This window comes from Cygnus atratus, chromosome 2 (assembly GCF_013377495.2).
Source record: "Cygnus atratus isolate AKBS03 ecotype Queensland, Australia chromosome 2, CAtr_DNAZoo_HiC_assembly, whole genome shotgun sequence".
Classification (NCBI taxonomy): Eukaryota; Metazoa; Chordata; class Aves; order Anseriformes; family Anatidae; genus Cygnus; species Cygnus atratus.
The window spans coordinates 14606865-14625550 of NC_066363.1; the positions used below are offsets into that span (position 1 = coordinate 14606865).

The 18686-nt window shown below is 41.3% G+C and overlaps 1 protein-coding gene across 20 annotated transcripts in view; it reads left to right on the top strand.

The window, feature by feature from the left end:
• The window catches only part of PARD3 (par-3 family cell polarity regulator), a 445585-nt gene that overhangs the window by 146693 nt on the left and 280206 nt on the right, over positions 1-18686 (top strand). For all 20 annotated transcript variants that reach the window (XM_035545279.2, XM_050708750.1, XM_035545284.2 and 17 more), the window contains exon 3: positions 923-1103. In XM_035545279.2, the coding sequence (XP_035401172.1) occupies positions 923-1103 (181 nt within the window). The remainder of the gene's footprint in view (positions 1-922; positions 1104-18686) is intronic.

Below are 18686 nucleotides of genomic sequence, written 5' to 3' on the forward strand. Positions count from 1 at the left end.
CCATAGGACTTTTCTACCCATCTTGAAAATTAAGTTCTAAAATTAAATGTGTATAAGAGCTGGCCTTTTCTTTTTCAGTAGGTCACTAAAGATAAATCGGGAGAAATTGTTTGTTTCAAATAAAAGCATTCATATACAGTGGAATAAGTATCTCACATTTACTGAAAAACACCATGGTGTTTTTCCTATTTCCCTCACCATGGTGAACACAGGTTTAGTAAATCTTCATTAAATTAGTGACTTGGCTAAGTTTCAAATTGGGCTTCAGTTCTTATTCTTTTCTTGGAGAATGTGAATGCGAACAACAGAAGTATTTCTGGAAATTTGGATAATGAAATTTTGCAAGGGAAGCCCACAACTGAATCATATTAATAGCTTGTAGTAGGTTTCAGATTAATAGATGAAAAGAAATTTGTAGTGATTATAACACTTTAGGGTGGCTACGTATTTTGCTTGTAGCTTTCAGTGTGTATTAACGTCATTTCTTACTGTACATTTTTATTCCATTAACCTGCATTATCACTCATGATTCGACTTTGCAATAATGATGCATGTAGAGGTATCAGAAGACGGTGATAACTTCCAGTGCTCAGGTGTTGGCATTCAGGTAATTCTCTGCGTTGTTGGGCAAGATGAAGGGGTTTGCTGGAAAGGTGGGACTCTGCCTTTCCTGACTTGGTGCCATTCGCTCGGTGGCTCGCAGTGTTGGGTTTTGTGTCATGTCAGAGCTGCTGACCCTTGGCACTAGCCAGTAATGGCTGCCTTTCCTTGGGCCGACGTTGAGATCTAGGTGTTGGTTTGAGTCACTGCTGACAGGCATTTCTTGCTATTTGATGGGAAGAATGATGAAATGCTCATCTACAATGGTGCTTTGATGTTGCTGAAGGTTTCTTTCTAACAGTAAATTAAATGTCATTTGCAGCTGGTAGCTGTGTTTGATGAGCAAGATCCCCACCATGGAGGTGATGGCACCAGCGCCAGCTCGACAGGCACGCAAAGCCCCGAGATTTTTGGCAGTGAGCTTGGAACCAACGCAGCGTCGGCCTTTCAGCCCTACCAAGCTACGAGTGAAATTGAGGTCACCCCTTCAGTCCTTCGTGCAAGTAAGTAAATGATCTCCGTATCTTGACGTATTTCATCTTAATTTACGAGGATGCCAAGTGCTGTTACCCATTCATGCTGCTGGGAATGTGATTCATTATCTGTCCTTATCGAATGCTGATCAAAATTGAGAAACTGCATAAATGCCGGTTGTATGTAAGCAAATAAGCCTGCTTTAATAAATTATTTATAAGCTGCTTTTAGGAGCAATAAGCTCTCTCTGTGCTGCCAGTTTAAAATTGTCCTAAGACTGAAAATCACAGCAAAATTTCCAAATGCAGTTGCTGCATGCTGTAATGTTCAGTTTGCCAGTTTTATTCCATTAAATGAAGAAAAGGGTAAAAAGAAACTAAAGATAGGAGCACTTTGTAGTGAACCTGTCAATGTTGCTAGGTTATGCTTGTCACCTTTCCGTAAAAACACCTTGTGATACATGTATTTACTATGTTGGAGAAAGATACTCTTCTAAAAAAATAAACCATAGCCAGGAACATCCTTTTATTTTGTTTAGTTCAAAATGAGGACAATTTGCTGCAAAATCATGAAGTATGAACTATATATCACCGTTCTTGTTTAGGCAGGATTTTGAATATTTCAGCTTACTAAGAAGGAAAAATGGCCACATGGCATAACAATGCAATTTTCATTGATGTTTAGAGTTCCATGCAAAGAAGACAACAGTAGAGTAAGTGACATGCCCCTCTTGTAGTATCTGTCATCTCCTTCATTGAGGATTTGAAGTAGTGAATCCATTCCAGAAAATTTTTAGCAGGAGTTAGCATCAGTCAGTCCTTCGATATTCTGCGAGTATCGTGTTTTAAACAATGATTTGTAATTCCCAAGAGATTACTTTTCTGTAGGTGTTCCTTTAATGGATAAAATATGTGTTTAAGTAATCAGGTAAAAACACAAATGGAAAAGTTGCAACTCTCTATTTAAAGTTTGAGGAATTTTGTACCAGAGCGTTTTCTGTAAAAAATAAGGGAATAACATTTAAGAGTTAGCTTACAGAGACTTGAACGTGTATCGTTTCAAGCTATGACTATGTTTCACTGTAACACAGAATTAAATTAGGGAAAGGATAAATGGCAGATGAGAATAATAATAAAAAAAAAATCCTGGAATTTCAGGGCCCCTTAGTTTTGCTGTTGTTAGAGTATACCACTGCTAAATGCACGTTTCATTTTTATGAATAAGCCAAAAAGCTGTCCTCCTGGGTTTGCAACTCAGGGTGGCTTAGAGCAGATACATACATACACAGACATTTTTTCCTTAGTTTGATTATCTGGTGTATTATTCCGTATGTCGATGCTGGTGCATCAAATACATATAGTGCAGATAAAATTCAGTGATATATTGGACAGCTCACTTATCTTTGGTGTCATTCTGGAGAATGCATGTAATACTTAGCCAGTTCACTGATTGTTAAAAGGACCAAAAAGTGCTTTGAAACTCATTAATACAAAGGTCTGTAGAAATGCATAAGAGTTTTAAAAGTCTTGGTAAGCATTACAGCTCTTTTGACACTTTTAATAAAATCCTGCAAAAATAAAATGGGTGAAACAATTTGTCATAAATGTTATTGCAAATCAGAGATGTTCTGTTACCTAACTAATGCTTTTTTTTTTTTGATGTTGACAATTAGATATATTTTGTTTGTAAATGTTCCAAGCCACAGGCTTAGAATCCCAGTCCAGTAATATTATCCCATATTAAACCCAACTATTTCAAGAATTTCATTTAAATATACATTGAAAATGGAAATAATATCCCTATTGTATTTCCTTTATAATTTGTGAAGTGAAGCATAGCATACAAATGGTATTCTCAGTATTTCAAATAATTATCTTCTTACTGTGTAAGTTCTATTCAGCAAATAAAACCCATCCAGTTTTGTGGTAGATGCAGATCCTGATTATTACATGTTGACAAGGTCATATATCTATTAATTGGATTGGAGATGGGATACAAAATTGCTGTAATTATTGTAATTTTCTAGCTAATTGCAGGGTTGGCAGTGAATATTTTACTTCTAACAAATGAAAAACAGTATTCCGCCTGAAATTGGTTTATAGCATTTTAGACATTTTGTTTCACATCTCTGGTGCTTTTTGCTCGCAGGCTGGGCTCTGTCTCTCGGCAGCCGATGCACAACCACCCGGCTTTGTGCCGTCCTGCTGCCGCTCACCTGCACCCGGGGGGCCGGCGGCGGTCCCCGCGCGGAGGCAGGATCCGAGCGGCTCGGGCTGGGGCTCAGGGGCCTGCTGAGATTTTCGTCTCTTTGTTCTGGTTGCCATGCCAGCCCTTTTGTTTGTTTAGAGATCACGCCACCTCTCCTCTACCAGCAAGGGAAAGGTTAGCTAGATCAGGTCCAGCTGGAAAAGTAATATTCCTCCGGCTTCCCTCTTTTCCCGTGCACAAACAGAACCTGGACTTTGCACGTGGGGGGTTGTATCAAATTGAATCTTCCCGTCTAAATGTGGAAACAAAAATGATGCTGGCCCATACCCCCCAATGTTATTCTGCGTTGGGAAAAGGCAGTTCATCAAGGCGAGCAGTTGGTTTACGCCTTTCATCTAGCTCTTTCTCCTTTTACTGTTTTTCTGTAACCTAAGTTAAACTTCCCGTTGTTGTATTTCATCCCTTGAGCTGCATTTTTTTCTGTAAGCATACTGTAAACAAGGCGTTTTTTTGTGTGTGCCTGCGTGCTTTCTGAGAAGAGGTTGGAAGCTCGCTGCAAAAGATTGTTAAAGCAGACTGATGTTTATTCCCTGCTGAAATATAAACTCGAGGCGCAGGTGAAAATTGCCAAACCTAATGAGCAATTTGGCAGATAAGACAGGATGTCAGGCAATGACAGTTCAGCAGCGGGTGCACTGCCTGTGAACCAAGTTGTTTGTTTCACAGTACTGCATTTAAATATTGTAAATAAAATTCCTTTTCAGCTACGTGAGTTACTGTGAAAAGGGCCATCTCTTTGTTTAGTACTCCTTTTAAGTTACTTTGCTCTACCAAATAACCAAGGGTGGTCTTAGTTCTTGGTCTCGGTGTGATTATACGTTACAAGTCTCTGAATGATTCAGTATTACAGTTAATAAGCAATTTAAACATAAAACATTATTTGGGAAATATATTAGGAGAGTCAGAAAGGACTGATTTTTTTCCAGTTCAGAGTACAGAAGAGTAAGGGCGATGGGAGATCTTTCTGTAGCTTCATCTAAAGGGAGGCTATCAGGAAGATGAAGCTATCAGGAAGATGAAGTTAGACTGTTCTCATACGGGCAAAGTGACAGGGCTGGTGGCAACAAACACAAGTTGCAACAAGGACAATTCCAGTTTTTCGAGGAACTGACACGGCTACCGGTAACGTTCTCCTGAAGGCTGGAGGCTGAGCATCTCCTGCAGTGCTGGCCAGAGCAATCTAGGAAATTACTAAGAGCTAGCTGGAAATGGTGCTCTCCGGTGGTGTATTTGCTCAAGTGTATTTTAGTAGCACTCTGGACATCAGTTTCATATTCTGTTCTCAGAAGGAGAGTATGGCAAAAGTGGTCTAGATGAGAATATTATGCAGTGAGCACGCAGCTGGCCGTAAAGATGTGCTGAAAGTGCAGAGGAGCAAATAACTTGCTGCACTTCCCCTTCTTTGTTTAGCCAGCAGCATGCCTATTGCTCTGAGGTCACCTGTGTGCATGTGTGCTCTCGCCCTGCAATGGGAACAGGTTTATTCCTCACAAGTAAGAGCACGCATGCAGACTGCCACTGTGAATTACTTGATATATTAGAGTTCGTGACCTTCCTTGCCTTTGAGTTTGTGCATCTCTCTGTGCCCTCTCAGCAGTTTTCAGTAGTTTAATGGCAAATTAGGAGGATATATCAAGTATAGTCCCTGAGGACTCTCTTAGGCTGAGGACTGTTCAGTATTTTAATAAATCTGGACTGGAATACAGAGTATTGCATTAAAAGCTAAGAAGGTGTTTCAAGTACTTTGGGTGTCAAGGTTTCGGTTCGGCCTTCACTACATACGTTTATAAACTCTTTTGAAATGAGTGAGATATGCACAGTCACTACATCTAGAAAGAAAAAAGTAATTTGCAAGCCAATACTAGTGAACAGCAACTGCACAGGACAGCTAGAAGGATCTGGGCTAGAAGGATCTGGAGCTAGAGCATCTGGGCGTTACCTTCCACCATCAAAGGCGAATGCTGTTGTGGGCTCACTGAAGTAGGTGCAAGCAGGAAGACTGAAGCTGGGGTGACCAGTGGTGGTGCCAGACTTGGAGAAATTGTAAACCAGTTGGAAAGAGATGAAATGCAGCAACGAGAAGGTACTTTTGAGACTACAACCAAGCATCAGAAGGATTGGTTTATCTAATTAAGATAAAATTGATAGAATCCAAGTCTTCAAATGTACTTTTTTTTTTTTTTCTTTTCTTTTTATGTCTAGTAAGAGAAAGGCAGTTGGCATTTCTTGGAGAAAAAACATTTTTTGTAATCTGTAGGCCTAATAAGCTTTTTCTACACCTCCTACAACAAGTGGGTCTTTGTGGGAATGGTTCAGAGACATTTGCTCACTGCTAAGCACCTTCATGTGCTATGCTGCAAGGCAGGAAGGCAGTCACTCACCTGTAGCAGGTCTGTCTGGTTCCTGGCTAAGCCATTGGGCTGTCTTGTAACCACGGGCCAGCCACTTCTTGCATCCCTTGCAAATATGTGTCTTTTCTTAGCATCTCTCAACTGGAGTGTTCAAAAAATCAAATACTAAGCAAAACAGTTAAAGGTGTGAGTGCATAAATAAATGTGTGAATTTCAAGTACTTTAAACTTGAAAAGCTCGCACTTCATTTTATTTCTGATTTGACACAAGTATTTATCTATTGAATCCCAAATGCATATTCTAAGAATTAATTTGTTAATATTTCTGAGTGCCTTCGTTTAAGAAATTGGAGTTCTGCATGTAACTTGTCAAAGAGTTGCAGAGGTAAGTTCGTAGTTAGTCCAGTTCCAAAAATGATTATGGTTTCACCACTCTTTCCTACATATGGCCACTAGAAACCTTTTCGTTCCTGTATCTCTCTGTCTCCTTATTCATCTGTGAGTCGGCTTTATATATGGAAACTCAGTCATTTTCAAGTGTTGAAGAACCAAGGAAGCAAGAGATTAGAAAAGGGAGGAAGAGAAAGAAGCGTTCTTCAAAAACCAGATGTTTGGAGCTTGATCAGATAGAGTTGTCTTTAAGTACCTGCTTACTAAATGTAGACAAATTCAGCCACGTTTATAATGAAAGATTATAGCTTTATAGGCAAAGCTTGCTAAAGTCACTGGGAGGTTTTCCACCAGCTCCGACAAGCTTGGGGTCAGGTCAGCTTTCCATGGTGTTTCCTCAGTCAGAAACCTTCACTGGAACCACTGTGAGATGTTAGGTGTCCATCATCCAGTGCAGTAATGGGAATGAATCCCTGAAGATTTCGTAACCATCATTCCCACTTTTAATGCGTTGCCAGCTTCTCAGACATTTCTTTTATGGTGTCAGATAGTATTAAAAGAAGCTAAAACTGAGGCTTGCGCTGAGCTGCTGGCAACTGAGTAAGAAAGGTTTCTCATGCGTCAGAGTTGGAGGAGAAGCTTTAGCAATGTCTGTTTCCTCACCTTCTGGTGCTCTCACCATCCAGGAATTCTTATCACAATTATCCCCGTAGCTCTGTCAAGGAAGTGATTGTTTTAAAGCCAGAGTTATTGAATCAAAATATCAGTACCAGGTGCTGCTTTCTTCCATGAGGCTAAATTTGTTCTCTCTGCAGCGCAGCTCTGACTCGAATGATCTCCAGTTGGTGTTTTCTCCAAGTGTAGTGCTCTGCTGTTAATTTGGGATTGTCGAACAGTTTAAAAACCATGTGTTTTTGATGAGACCGTGACACGTTTGTAAAAACAAATGGATTTTAAACTGCTTAAGTTTCTAAATTAACCTTTAATATCTTCAATCTTCTCTGTATATCATCAAACAAAATGCTGTAGCTTCTACTAGGATTAAAAAAATCGCAAAAGCAATATAGTAAAGAATTTTAGAACTCATTGGGTTTTCTAAAGGAAACCTTAGTAGTCATGGAGCATTTCAAGATTTCTTTCCATATGGTGAGAGCTTTTTTCTTTGAGTATTGATAAGGGGAAGTAATAAAAACATAGTATTGTATCTGATACCTGGTGGTATTGTGTATCATAGCTACAGAATATAGTACAAGACAGATAATAAGGAAGGGTTCTGAAGATGTGAAGTATTGAATTTGAATAGTTTAAGAAGTCAGGTTGGATATTAGTCTGGATTTGACATGTTAAATAGATTTAATGATCACTTGAACAAGAAGCTATTATGGAAATCACAGCTGTATTCCAGGAATGTTTCGAAATGTGCGTGTGTTGGTGGTGGTGGTTTTTGTTTTCCCCTTTCTTTGAATGAAAGGTAGTTTTTTCCCCTCAGAAAACTGCATTTTTATGTATAGAAAAATGTTGTGCCATTTTCTCCAACCAAACATCACAGAGTAGCTGTGAAGTTCATTGTATTCTGGTACCATGGGTTTGTTCCCATTGTGATAAAGCTATTTGTTTATGGAAAGAGTTTGTCATCATGCATGTACCAAGAAGTGTAATAACCCTTTCTATAGATAATTTCTTGACTACTCCTTTAGTTGTTGTTATTTCAATGTAAGCAAACAAGAAGGAGCACAGTGAAGTTAAAGAAACATGAATTTGAAGTGAGTAGGAAATGCCTTTTAATGGTACAGACAACTATCCTGCTATTTATTTATTTTTACTTCAGCGATGGATGCATGTATTATACGTGGGAGTGTAGATCAGGTGTAACAGTCCTATTTATCCAACTCTTTGTAAAAAAAACAGCATAGTATTTATAGTTACTTTTTCTAAAATGTGATAAACACTGTGCTTCAAGGCATCCTTAATATCCAGAGCCACCAGTCCTCAAGAGTGACAGGTGTCCAGCTCTCATTTTGCTTTGCTTTGAGGCACCAGCATTAGTCTCTGTGGGGGTGCAATGCTGACATGAATTACTCGCAGACAATTTGCCAACAGGGAGAGGATGCAGAGTTTGTCAAATGTGCTTAATGATTCACTTAGTCCTAAGTGGGATGACCTTATTGAAGGGGTGTTGGAGGGCTGGTGAAGAGCTCTGCGCTGCTGGGGGCTCCATGCCTTGCTGCCGGCAGGGTTGCCCTGAGGCCCGGGCAACAATCTTCAGCGCAACAGCAGCACTCGCCCCCCGCTGAAAACAAAGCAGCATGTGGGTTATATTTCTGACCACACGCCCAAGGCTGTAAGATATTATACCTAAAGTATATCCTTAATTACACCAAATTTATGCTTCGTTGAGAGCGTTGTTGCTTGGTTTTGTTGTAAATTCACAAGGAATCTTCTTGTTCCTCTCTCGATTGCATTTGCAGCACATGAACTCACATGGTCTTTTTTTCAGATGGGGACATGTTTTGGAGATAGACCATCTCTTGCTGGTTACTAGGAGGAAGTTGCTTTCAATTCTGTGTCTTTTGACATGTGCTTTTGAGGGGGATGAAACAGTGACAGATGGCCGCTAGTTGAAAAGGCTTGTTTTTAGTTTGTATTTTATTTACTCTCGTGGTCTGAATAGGACTGAACAGTGATACAGAAATGAAGGAGTGGATGAGAAATAACTCTCCATTAATTTACTGCTTGAGTTCATACTTTAAAAAGATCAAATTTGTTCCTTCTCCCACCCGTCTCTTGTTGTAAATCTGAAACAAACTGTGTAAATAAGATGAGCTCCAGCTTCAGAAATGCGTTGGGTTCATGTCAGGGGCAGATTAAGTATTTAGGGTGAGAATCCAGCCTAAATCTAGAAGAACTTTCCCACAGAGATGTGGGCCCCCAGTACTGCTGGAATGCTGCAGAGGCGACAGGCCCAGCTCAAGCCCACGAGCCCAGAGAAGCCGAGCTGAGGCAGGAGCCCGCTGCCTGCTGCCGGCCTGATGCGGCTCGGCTCCTGTCCCCTCTGCTCTGCGGGCAGGGACCCCTCGTCCCCCGCTCTGTGACACTGCGGCCACCTCCCCGGGGTGGCTTTCACGGCCCGGCTGATGCCAGAGCTTGGCTGTTGGGGTTGGAGGTGGATGTGAGCTCGGGCTGTGGTCCGGGTCAATATTCCTTTCCTCCGTTATGGATTTAGGTAATTAATTCTGTCAACAATTATGGATTTGGAGAAACTGGAAGTGATTGTATAAATGGGAAGGGAGCTGGGGAGTGTGGGTTTTTACGAACAGAAGCAAAAAATGGTGCTTAGGTTAACACAAAATCTTTGTACTGCTACTTCCCTGCATGCAGTAAAGGGAGGTACAAAGGTATCAATACAAAGCACACAAAGTGTTAGCTTCTGGAAACTGTGCCTACAACCTGGGGACTAGGCTTCTGAAAGCAATCTTGTGGTCAACCACTAAAATGTTATCCCTAATGACGGGATTTGATCCAGCTGTCTGTGCATCAGCACTGTTCACAGAGGGAAGTAAAACTGGGACTTCTTTTGGCAAACCCTGGGCAGCGGCGGATTCAAAGCAGGCAGAGTGGATGGGATGAATACCAACAACTTCACGTTCTGCACCTGAGCTAAACACTCAAGGCAGTCCTCTTTCTCATCCCTGGGGAAGGTCAGACACCTTTAGGATGTGTTTGTCTGAGCTATTTTACAGCTTATTTCAGGATGAGATGGGGTATGGCCTAGGTGAGCTGCGCTGGCTGGTTTCAATTGATCAGGGAGAAACAGGGGTGATCAGTTCAGAAATAGGTGTCTGCAGCAGTGTGAATCCCATTCTGCTTGTGATTCACAGGCTGTGAAAATAAAAGGGTTTATATTTATTATTTTTCTTTTTTTCTTTTTTATTTCTTTCTCCATGTTGCCTTAAAAAGTGATCATTTCTACTTCTAGAAGAGAAAAGCTAAGTGGCATTTTGCAAAGCCAGAGGCTTCTAAAATGTGACCTGTAGAGCAATTGTACTTGGCTCCAGGAAGTTCCTGCACAGCCATAATTATGCTTAGCAAGTATATTTGGGTTGAATGTCATGAACGCAGATAGTCACGTGTTAACTTTTTTTCAGAGCAAAATTGGGTTCAACAAGCTGTTAGGAAAATTTGTGGTAAAACCAATGATGTCATCGTCTTGGGTCTGGAACCAGTCTGTAGTCACTTCGGCAGTACCACTCCCAGGTTGGTAAACCTCAGTAAAGAGGCAGCTCTGCTTCCTCTCGCAATAGGCAGATCCCGAAGTGTAATGTAACGCCACGTGGCCCTGCAAGACCTGGAGGAACAGGCATGACGTGGGGTTAATGAGCACCGAAGGATGTCGGTGTCTTTGCCGGTCCGTGTAGCCAAGTGTCTCTGCACCACGTTCCCCAGCGCACCTCGCAGCGTCGGCGCTTTGTGGCTGCCCTGGCGGTGCCGCTGCTGCGGGTGTGCGCTGGGGAGATGAAGGCTCTCGGTACGCCCAGCCTCTCGGTGGGCAGCTGGGGAGGGAAGCCATCCCTGCAATACAGGCTGTTAAACAAAATGCCTTTGCGGGTCCGCAGAGAGAATGAGGGTAACGGTGAGCAACAGCTACCGAGACTGTTTCAAGTGAAATGATGTTTGAACCAATGCAAGCGGTTCGTTTTTAGTACATTATAGAAGAATGAAATTGTTTACCAGTTTCTGATAAGCTGGAGCATGAACAGGTGCACGTATCTTGTTAACCAGCCCTGTGCGATGTGTAAGTCAATCTCTCAGTGGTTTTTGATAGGTCCTCTGTTTGTCTCTCTGCTCTTGGGCTTTTTGGCACCAAAATCTCAGAAATGTTTTCTGGCTATGAAAGCTTTCTCCACCAAATAGAAAACTGACGTTAGCTTCTTCTATTCCAATCCATTTTAAGCTCTGATCTTTAAGACCTTCATTAGATGACACAGGGATTTGAGGTCGAGCACTGCCAGACTCTCACAATGATTTCCATCTGAAGGGTCTTGCATAGTGAAGTCTCTTGATGTTTTATTTAAAATTTTAGTTAGGCTCTTGACTCATGGAAAAATAAATAAAAATGAAGGGCTTGCTAGGAGTGCTGCAGTGAAAAAATTATGGAACTGCTTTTTCAAATGAACTGCGTGACATTTATCCGTGAGAAATATCCCTTAAGTAGGTGTATAAAGTTACTGCTCTAGTTTGACACAGTAGGCAATATTTCTCTGAGTATTGTACGTGTAGATGATTTATCTCTACCTCTGCTTTAAGTTCACCTTTAAAGTAATAAAACATAAGTGGACAAAGTCTTCCCATAATCCTGCTTTCCCATAGCTCTGTGCTGTGCTGTTTAAAAGGCAGCACTGCACTGAAAGTATTTTTTTATTTCTTCTGCCCATGAAGGGTGGGGAGAAACCAGTTCCTGGTGCTGCTGCAGGAGGGTGTCTGGGCATGCTCGGGCAGGGACCAGCGGTGTTGGCGGTGGGGTTCGGGACCCCGAGTCCCCAGTAAGCAGAGGGCAGGGGAAGTGAACTGTTGGAAGCCTGCCTCAGAAGAGCGAGGGGTGAGAAAACCTCAGTGAATCTACCGCCGAGAATGTGTACAGGCGTTTCTTTATTGCAGCTTGGTCTGCGTATTTCTTGTGTTAGCGAAAGAGTTTACCCTGTGTGCCTGTTGGCAGTTCATCTGTGCAGCAGTGCGCGGCCGTGAGCAAACCCAGAAAGCCCACAGATGATGAGCACCAAAAAAATTATGTCCTCGGTGAGGCGGGGAGCGAGCAGTCGTGTTCCTGGGGTTGCCAGCTGTGAGTTTGGGGGCGACCTGTGCGAAAGCTGCTCCTTTCACCTGGCCCAAGCTTGCTGTGTGGCTCTTGGAAAGTGTGTTTGGAAAGCACAGCCGAACACATACTAGTTATTTATTTATTTGTATTAAATGAGATTTAAGGCAGGTTGCTGTAGCACTAATATTTATTGGTATGTCTGCATGCCTGCTGGTGTACAAACAAGTTTGTTTGCCCTGCGTTTTACCAGAATTATTTTGTGGACGTGCATTCTGCGCATGGGATTCCTGTTAAGGACTGCGATGAATATTCAATTACTCCTCAAACCCTCGAGGCAGTACATCAGCTTCACTCACACTAAGCAATCTGTGCCGTGCTATATGTGCCATGTACAGGCTTCAGTTTTGTAATTCTCACAGGGCTAGGATTTTGTTCCATTCATTTACATTTTTCGTTTTCAAAGTCAGAATGTTTTACGAAGGGTCAAAAATATTTTTAGTGAAGTATTTTTAATTTGTTCTCGTGTTATTGGTTTGTAATCCCCCACCCCCCCACACCCCCAAGATTCAGCAGATGTTTAAAACATTTTCTGAGTACATGTGCTTTTCAAGGTTTTTCTGAAAATCAAATCGTGTTTACCAGGCACTGAGTCCTTGCAAATTGAGGTTGTGTTTTCCTCTACTTTAAACCTCCCATTCTGGCAGATGTCTTGGAGTTCCAGGACAAGAGATTTTCAGTGTTTTCTGCATGAAAGCAGATAAGATTGGTGCATAGTTAGAATTCACTCTGAGAGATGCAAAGTTTCAGACCTCTGTGGGAGGAAGGTATTTCATGGACCATGTTTTTTTGTAGAACTTAGTAAGGTTAGTAAATAATTAAATCCAGTAATGCATCCTATGCTTTATCAAAAAGCGGTGGCTTATGTAAGGAAAGCCGTGCTTCTTTTTTTTTTTTTTTTTAACTTGAGGGTGGCATGTATTGCATGTAAAGAAAATGTCATGTTGGCTTGATCTTACTGTGGAAAAGGTTCTTGATCTTAAAGTCACAGCTTTAGAAAGATCCTTTTCACTCACAGATAGATGTGCTTAACTTCCAAGTTTTGCTTCCATCTTGACCAGAAAAATTAAACATATTTGTTTCATTTTAGCTGTGATTATTTTTTTCACCTGTATTGCAATATAAATTGTATTTCCTTACTTATTTTTTTTTCCACTTTTTTTTCCTGTCATTTACTTTAAGACACCTGAAGGATCATTTTTAACAATGAAAAGTAAGGCAATGGCAGTGGTAGGGCTACTTATTAAGGCTCTTCTTGTGCTCTGTGCTCTCTGTAGTCAGCAAGCTGCAGAACGGGAGGTGCCCAGCGTGTGGGGACCTGGGTGTAACCTTTGAGAAGGCTGGCAGGTGACATGATGCTCCTTCCTCTGCTTCCCACTGCTGACTTCCAGCTTCAGAAGCCAGTCAAGCTTGGTTAACTTGATGCTTAATGAAAATTTTAGATTTCTGTACTGAAAATTTCCATTCATATCAGCCTATGAACAGAAACAGAGAGAAAGGAAAACAGAAGGCATGAAGAACTGAAGAACAAAGGAGCATGAATCAGAAAAGCAGAAAGGAGCTAGTGGCAAGGAATGCTTATCTCCCTGAGGACAAATAAAAATACATAACTGTTTCCTTGATGTTGCTTTGCCATATAAACAATTACTCTAGGAGCCATGTAAATAATGTATGACTATGAAAGAAAGTGAGTCAGTTTCTCTGCCCTCCCTCTGCCCCCTTCTTGCTCTTTGCAGAACCATCTTTAGAATCTGAGACCTGGTCCGTGCCAAAAACAGAGAGAAAAAAAAATAAAAGAAACCAAACCCTTAAAAGAAATGAAAAGGAAGGATAATCCCACATGATTACACTTTTGTTATTTCTCAAGTGTTAATCACAAAATGAAAAATGGTATTGTGTGTAATCGTAGATTTGTGTAAGTGCATGATGACATTTTGAATTACCTTTCCTGAAACACAAACTGTGGATGTCTCAGACGCAGCAGACATTCAGTGAATTGCAAAGCTTTAAAAATGACAGTCCTGGGGTTTTGATGGATTCTCTGTCTCCTGAAGTCTTGAAATTAAAGTCAATATTTTTCTGTATTTCCAACAGAAATTAAAGACTAAATGCAGACATTATTGCACAGCGTACCTGGGCTTATATAGGTGTTTGACAAGATGATCACAGGGTGTCTTTGGGATTTGAGCTGTGAGGCTTGTTTGGAGACTTGCCGTGGTGCTGCAGTGTGTGAGGTGAACCATTCTTTGCATACTTGGCCTTGTGCTTTTCTCATTTAACATTCTTATTTATTTTCTTACGTTTTCTTTTTTTTGTTGTTGTTGCAGTTTCTCCAGCTGCACTCCCTTCCCGTGATTACTCTGTCTGCTCCAGCCAGTTCTGTGGTCTTCTCATCCCGTTTCCCTTCTCTGCCTGTGTGGTTTTAATCCCCTTTCCTCCTGCAAGACAGCCAGCAACCTTCTTTCACTTCCACCCATGCCCTGGGTTGTTTGTAGGCAGAGAGCTAGTAGTTCTGTTGGAGGTGCTGGTGTTTTATTATTTTAAGGAGAAAAGGGAGACAATTCACTTTACATTATTTTTGCATTTGCGTTTTGGTTTGGTTCCTCCTTCGTGCAGCCCGCGGCTGTGGAGCAGCGCCTGGTTCCTTCACTGTGGCGCGGCCTGGTCCTGGCCTCCTGTCAGACTGACTGGAGACCGAGCTGCTGCCCCAAAAACCAGGCAGCCAAACACCCTGCATCGATGTTTTACACGTTCTTGGCCCATCAACAGCGACTGATCTGGCTTGGCTCAGCTAAAAAATGGACATCTTGAGCCCTTTCTTCCCAGAGTATTTCTCCTCCTTACAGTACTTGGTGGCCAACTGCTGGCGTAGCTGTAGCAGTGACAATGCCTGAAATGGTGTTTTGCAAGTGTGGCTCGACTTATCTGGTGGAAAACCAGCTTATAATATCTCTGTCTGTGCTGAGGGCTTTGTACTCTTGTGGCATGACTGCTTATTGTTGAACCACCAATGCATAAGAGCTAGTTTACCTTACAGATAATGTTATTTTTTTCAAATAGAAAAACAGGTTAAAAATGTAAAGCACCACACAAATGCTAAGTATTGTTACAAAACGCAAAAAATGATGATGATATAAAATTCTGTGAGAAAAGCCATGCAGGAATGCCTGTAGACGTAGGTTATTATTCCTTTGCTTTTACAGAAAAAGACTCAAAATACTTATGCAATATTAATTCAGGATATACAGCAAATTGGCGTTTGGAAGCATTCAATTTTCTTCATAATTGTTCTCCATTCAATTGGCAGATTATCAGTAATTTCAGGGAATTAGAGATGCTCCTTTCAGAAGTTTCTAGTGAACTCTTTAGAATTGTCAAACAATGACAAACCTGCCACTTAGGCAGCAATTTTCCCTCTCACTGTCCTCGCACTAATGTTATATTGCTGTTTGGAAAGGCTAGACAAGCAAACTGCCGTGTAGTAAATCAGGAGAAATTTTTTTCAGCCTCATGCTGCTGAGTGAATTTTGATCCAAGATTTTTTTTTTCACGTTTTGTTCATGCAAAGGCTTTTATCCTCCCATGTAGGTTTGGGAAGGTTGTTTTTTCTTGGTAGCAAGATTTGCAAAAGTATATTTTGCTAAAGAACTTAATACTATATTTTTGCAGATTAAGCTTTCATTTCTTTAGTAATCTCCAGATGAGTCCCACAGGCTAGTAATTTGAAGTGTATGATGTCCAGGTCTTCTGTTTCCATCTGCTATAAAATGAAAAAGAGATTGTTTGACGTGGTTGTCTGTGGGATTCGGAGACCCAGTGGGGTGGGCTAGGTCCCCAGCTGCGGGTTTTGGAAGCGCTGAGCAGCATCTCTCTGCCTCTCCTGGCATTAGTGGGACAAGGGGACCAACTTCCCAGTGCTGCCCCTGTGCCAACCACGAGTGGTGGCTGAGGACATCTGCATGTGGGATTAGGTTAGGGTTAGGGTTAGGGTGTTGGCTCCTGTTCCTTTCACTGTAACTGCTTCCAGCTCTGCTGCGGTGCTGCTGCTGTGGGGTGCAAAGCTCACAGAGGTGTCTAGTCGCTTTTCTCTCCACCAGTATGGAAACAACAGAAATGACGAACCTTGATCAGTGCATCGAGTCCAGGAGTCGTTTTTGAGATTGCCCAAGTGTTTCAGAGGAACGTGTGAGGCAGTTTGCTTTGGACAAAGGGTTTTGTTAATCTCAGAAAAATGCAAATATACCTGTTTGCTTTGTTTTAGTCTGCCCTTCGTTAGAAGTGCCATAGTAATCACACAAAAAGTACAATGATGCTTAGATTCCAAGAGCTTAGAAATGATAAAAACTGGACCTGCGTCTGAGAGCCCTTCCTCCATGAGCAGCCTTGCCAGCTGTTGGCTTTTTCCTGCTGAGGCTGAGCCCCTCTCCTAGAAATACTGTTATGGGGAGGCAGGGACAACCCTTCGTTATAGATGTGATTTCCCGTATGTGCTTAGTCCTGGCTCCCCTTTTTAAATTTTTTGAAAAAGTCTGCATTTTGTACATGTGTTACGTGACCAATGGATTTGTTTTCTCTGCTCCTAAATTTGAACTTTGACTCTAAGACAAAGGGTGTTGGACATACTTTGAAAGTATTTTCAAATGTTTTAAAAATAAACAAATCCAAGTCCTTCTGAGGCACAAACTTGAACTATGTTATGAATTAATAACTTTTTAAGTAGCTTTACAAATTCCAGAGAAGAAACACAAGGCAATGAACTTTCTCTCAAAAGCTATTTAGTTTCAAAAAACATGTGACAAATATTTTTAGTTTAAGTGAATATGCTTCATATTCAGTTAAAAATCCCAACTAAATGCAATGGGTATCTGTATGAATGCAGATTTACTTTTCAGATTTACTGAAAAAACATCTGCATGAGTGGTTATAGGGTTCTCTGTTTTAAATAGCCTTTTTTATTTGTAGTGATGAGCTAGTGTCATAGATACTGTTTTAAATGATACATTTTTTGACATCTGATATGGAATATTAAATATGCTAGCTCTCATAGTTGCTAAAATGCCTGCCTCTGCCCTCAGAGATTACATAAATATTAGGTAACTAAACAATAATCTATTTCTCTGCTCTCAGATGTTTTACATGAAATTCAATATAGCTACTTTTATTAAACAGCAAAATATTTTTTAGTCAGAAGCACCACGTGTAATGTAAAAATACTGTAGTTTGGCAAAATATATGTGAACAGTTTCTTACAGTGACTTTCAGATTTCGATCTAAGGGCTTCAAAAAACTTTCCTGCTAGAAGCACACGGACTCCTTGATGCACACTGCAGAGAAGCTGATGATCTGTGAGCCTGTAGATGTTCTGCTCGCACTCATCTGTGCATCTTCCCCTCGTGTATGCTGTGAGAGTCCAGGTGCTGTGTACAAACCTCATAAGGATACATGGACTAAGAAATCAATATGCTAGGGAGGTTGTATCACCAGAAAGCTTTCTAAATTCTAATGTAAGGAAAAAAAAAAGATACTGAGAATTGTTCCGTAAAATCCATCATTCTCAGGTGGGTTAAAAAAATAACTGCATCGGTACAGGAGATGGCTCTTTTCTCCTGTGGCTTTCTTTTTGTGGTTATGCAAGATAACCATCTTCCTTTAAAGAGTGGAAAATAACTGAATTGCATTTCACAGAGCCTTTGTGGAGAACTTAAAAAAAAGAAAAAATAACAGCGATTTTTACTTTTGGTTGTAGCAGCAGCATCTTACAGGTGTGCAGCTACATGCTGGGTAGGGGAATCCTGCCTGGTCACCATGGTGCTCTTGCAGCTGTCCTTCACCTACTGACCGTGACATCTATGAGCAGCCTAGTGTGCTCTCCTGCTGGAAGGTAGCTCCTCCCTTGCCATGGTGGTGGTTGGATGGATAGTGACCCTTCCATGTTCCTGTCTCACTTGTGGATATGTTTTCTTGTAGACTGAGGTTGTTTGCTGTGATGCTGTGGGGTGCCTGCCATGCAGGTAGGTAGGTGCCCAGCCATGTTCCAGCTGCCCTTACCGAACCTTGCAAGGACTAAAGGCCCTGATGAGCTGGGGATCTTTTTCTTCCATCGTTTCTCTTCTGTCCATAGAACTGTAGAGCTTTTGTCAGCTTTGTTGCCAGCCCATGGACAGGCATTATGCTGTATTTCTGCAGGGAGGCCTTGGAGAGAGAGGTACGTGTAGGAGGAGCACGAGACACTTAACTGGGTGCAGGTGGCAGATCAGTTGTAACAGCATTTTTCTGCTGCTCTGTGGAAAATGCAATGTGTTGGAGTGGCTTTGCAGACTACTTCTGTCCAGCAAGCTACTGGCAGTGGGTTTTCTGGGTATCCTGTCCTGGTCTATTAATTTCTCTTTGAATCTGATGGGATTCCTCTTGTTCAAGCATAGACCTCCAATTATTCCTACTAGTGGAGGAGGACTAAGTCATGTACAGTGACTGTCCCCTCCTTTTCTCATCTCAATGTATCAATGCATTTTGGGTTGCAGAACAATAAATACCTCATTAATCACCTTTGAAGAATAAAAAATCCTTAGTAGTATAAAATTAGTAATATTCGTAATCATTTCTTAGTAATAATTGTAAAATAAAATGCGCCTGCCTTATGTCCCCTTTCTCTGTGAAGATAATCCCAAATTGTAGTAGCACATTATAGAATGATACAAGGAGTGAGGCTTGTGGTGTGGAGACAGCTTGGAAAAG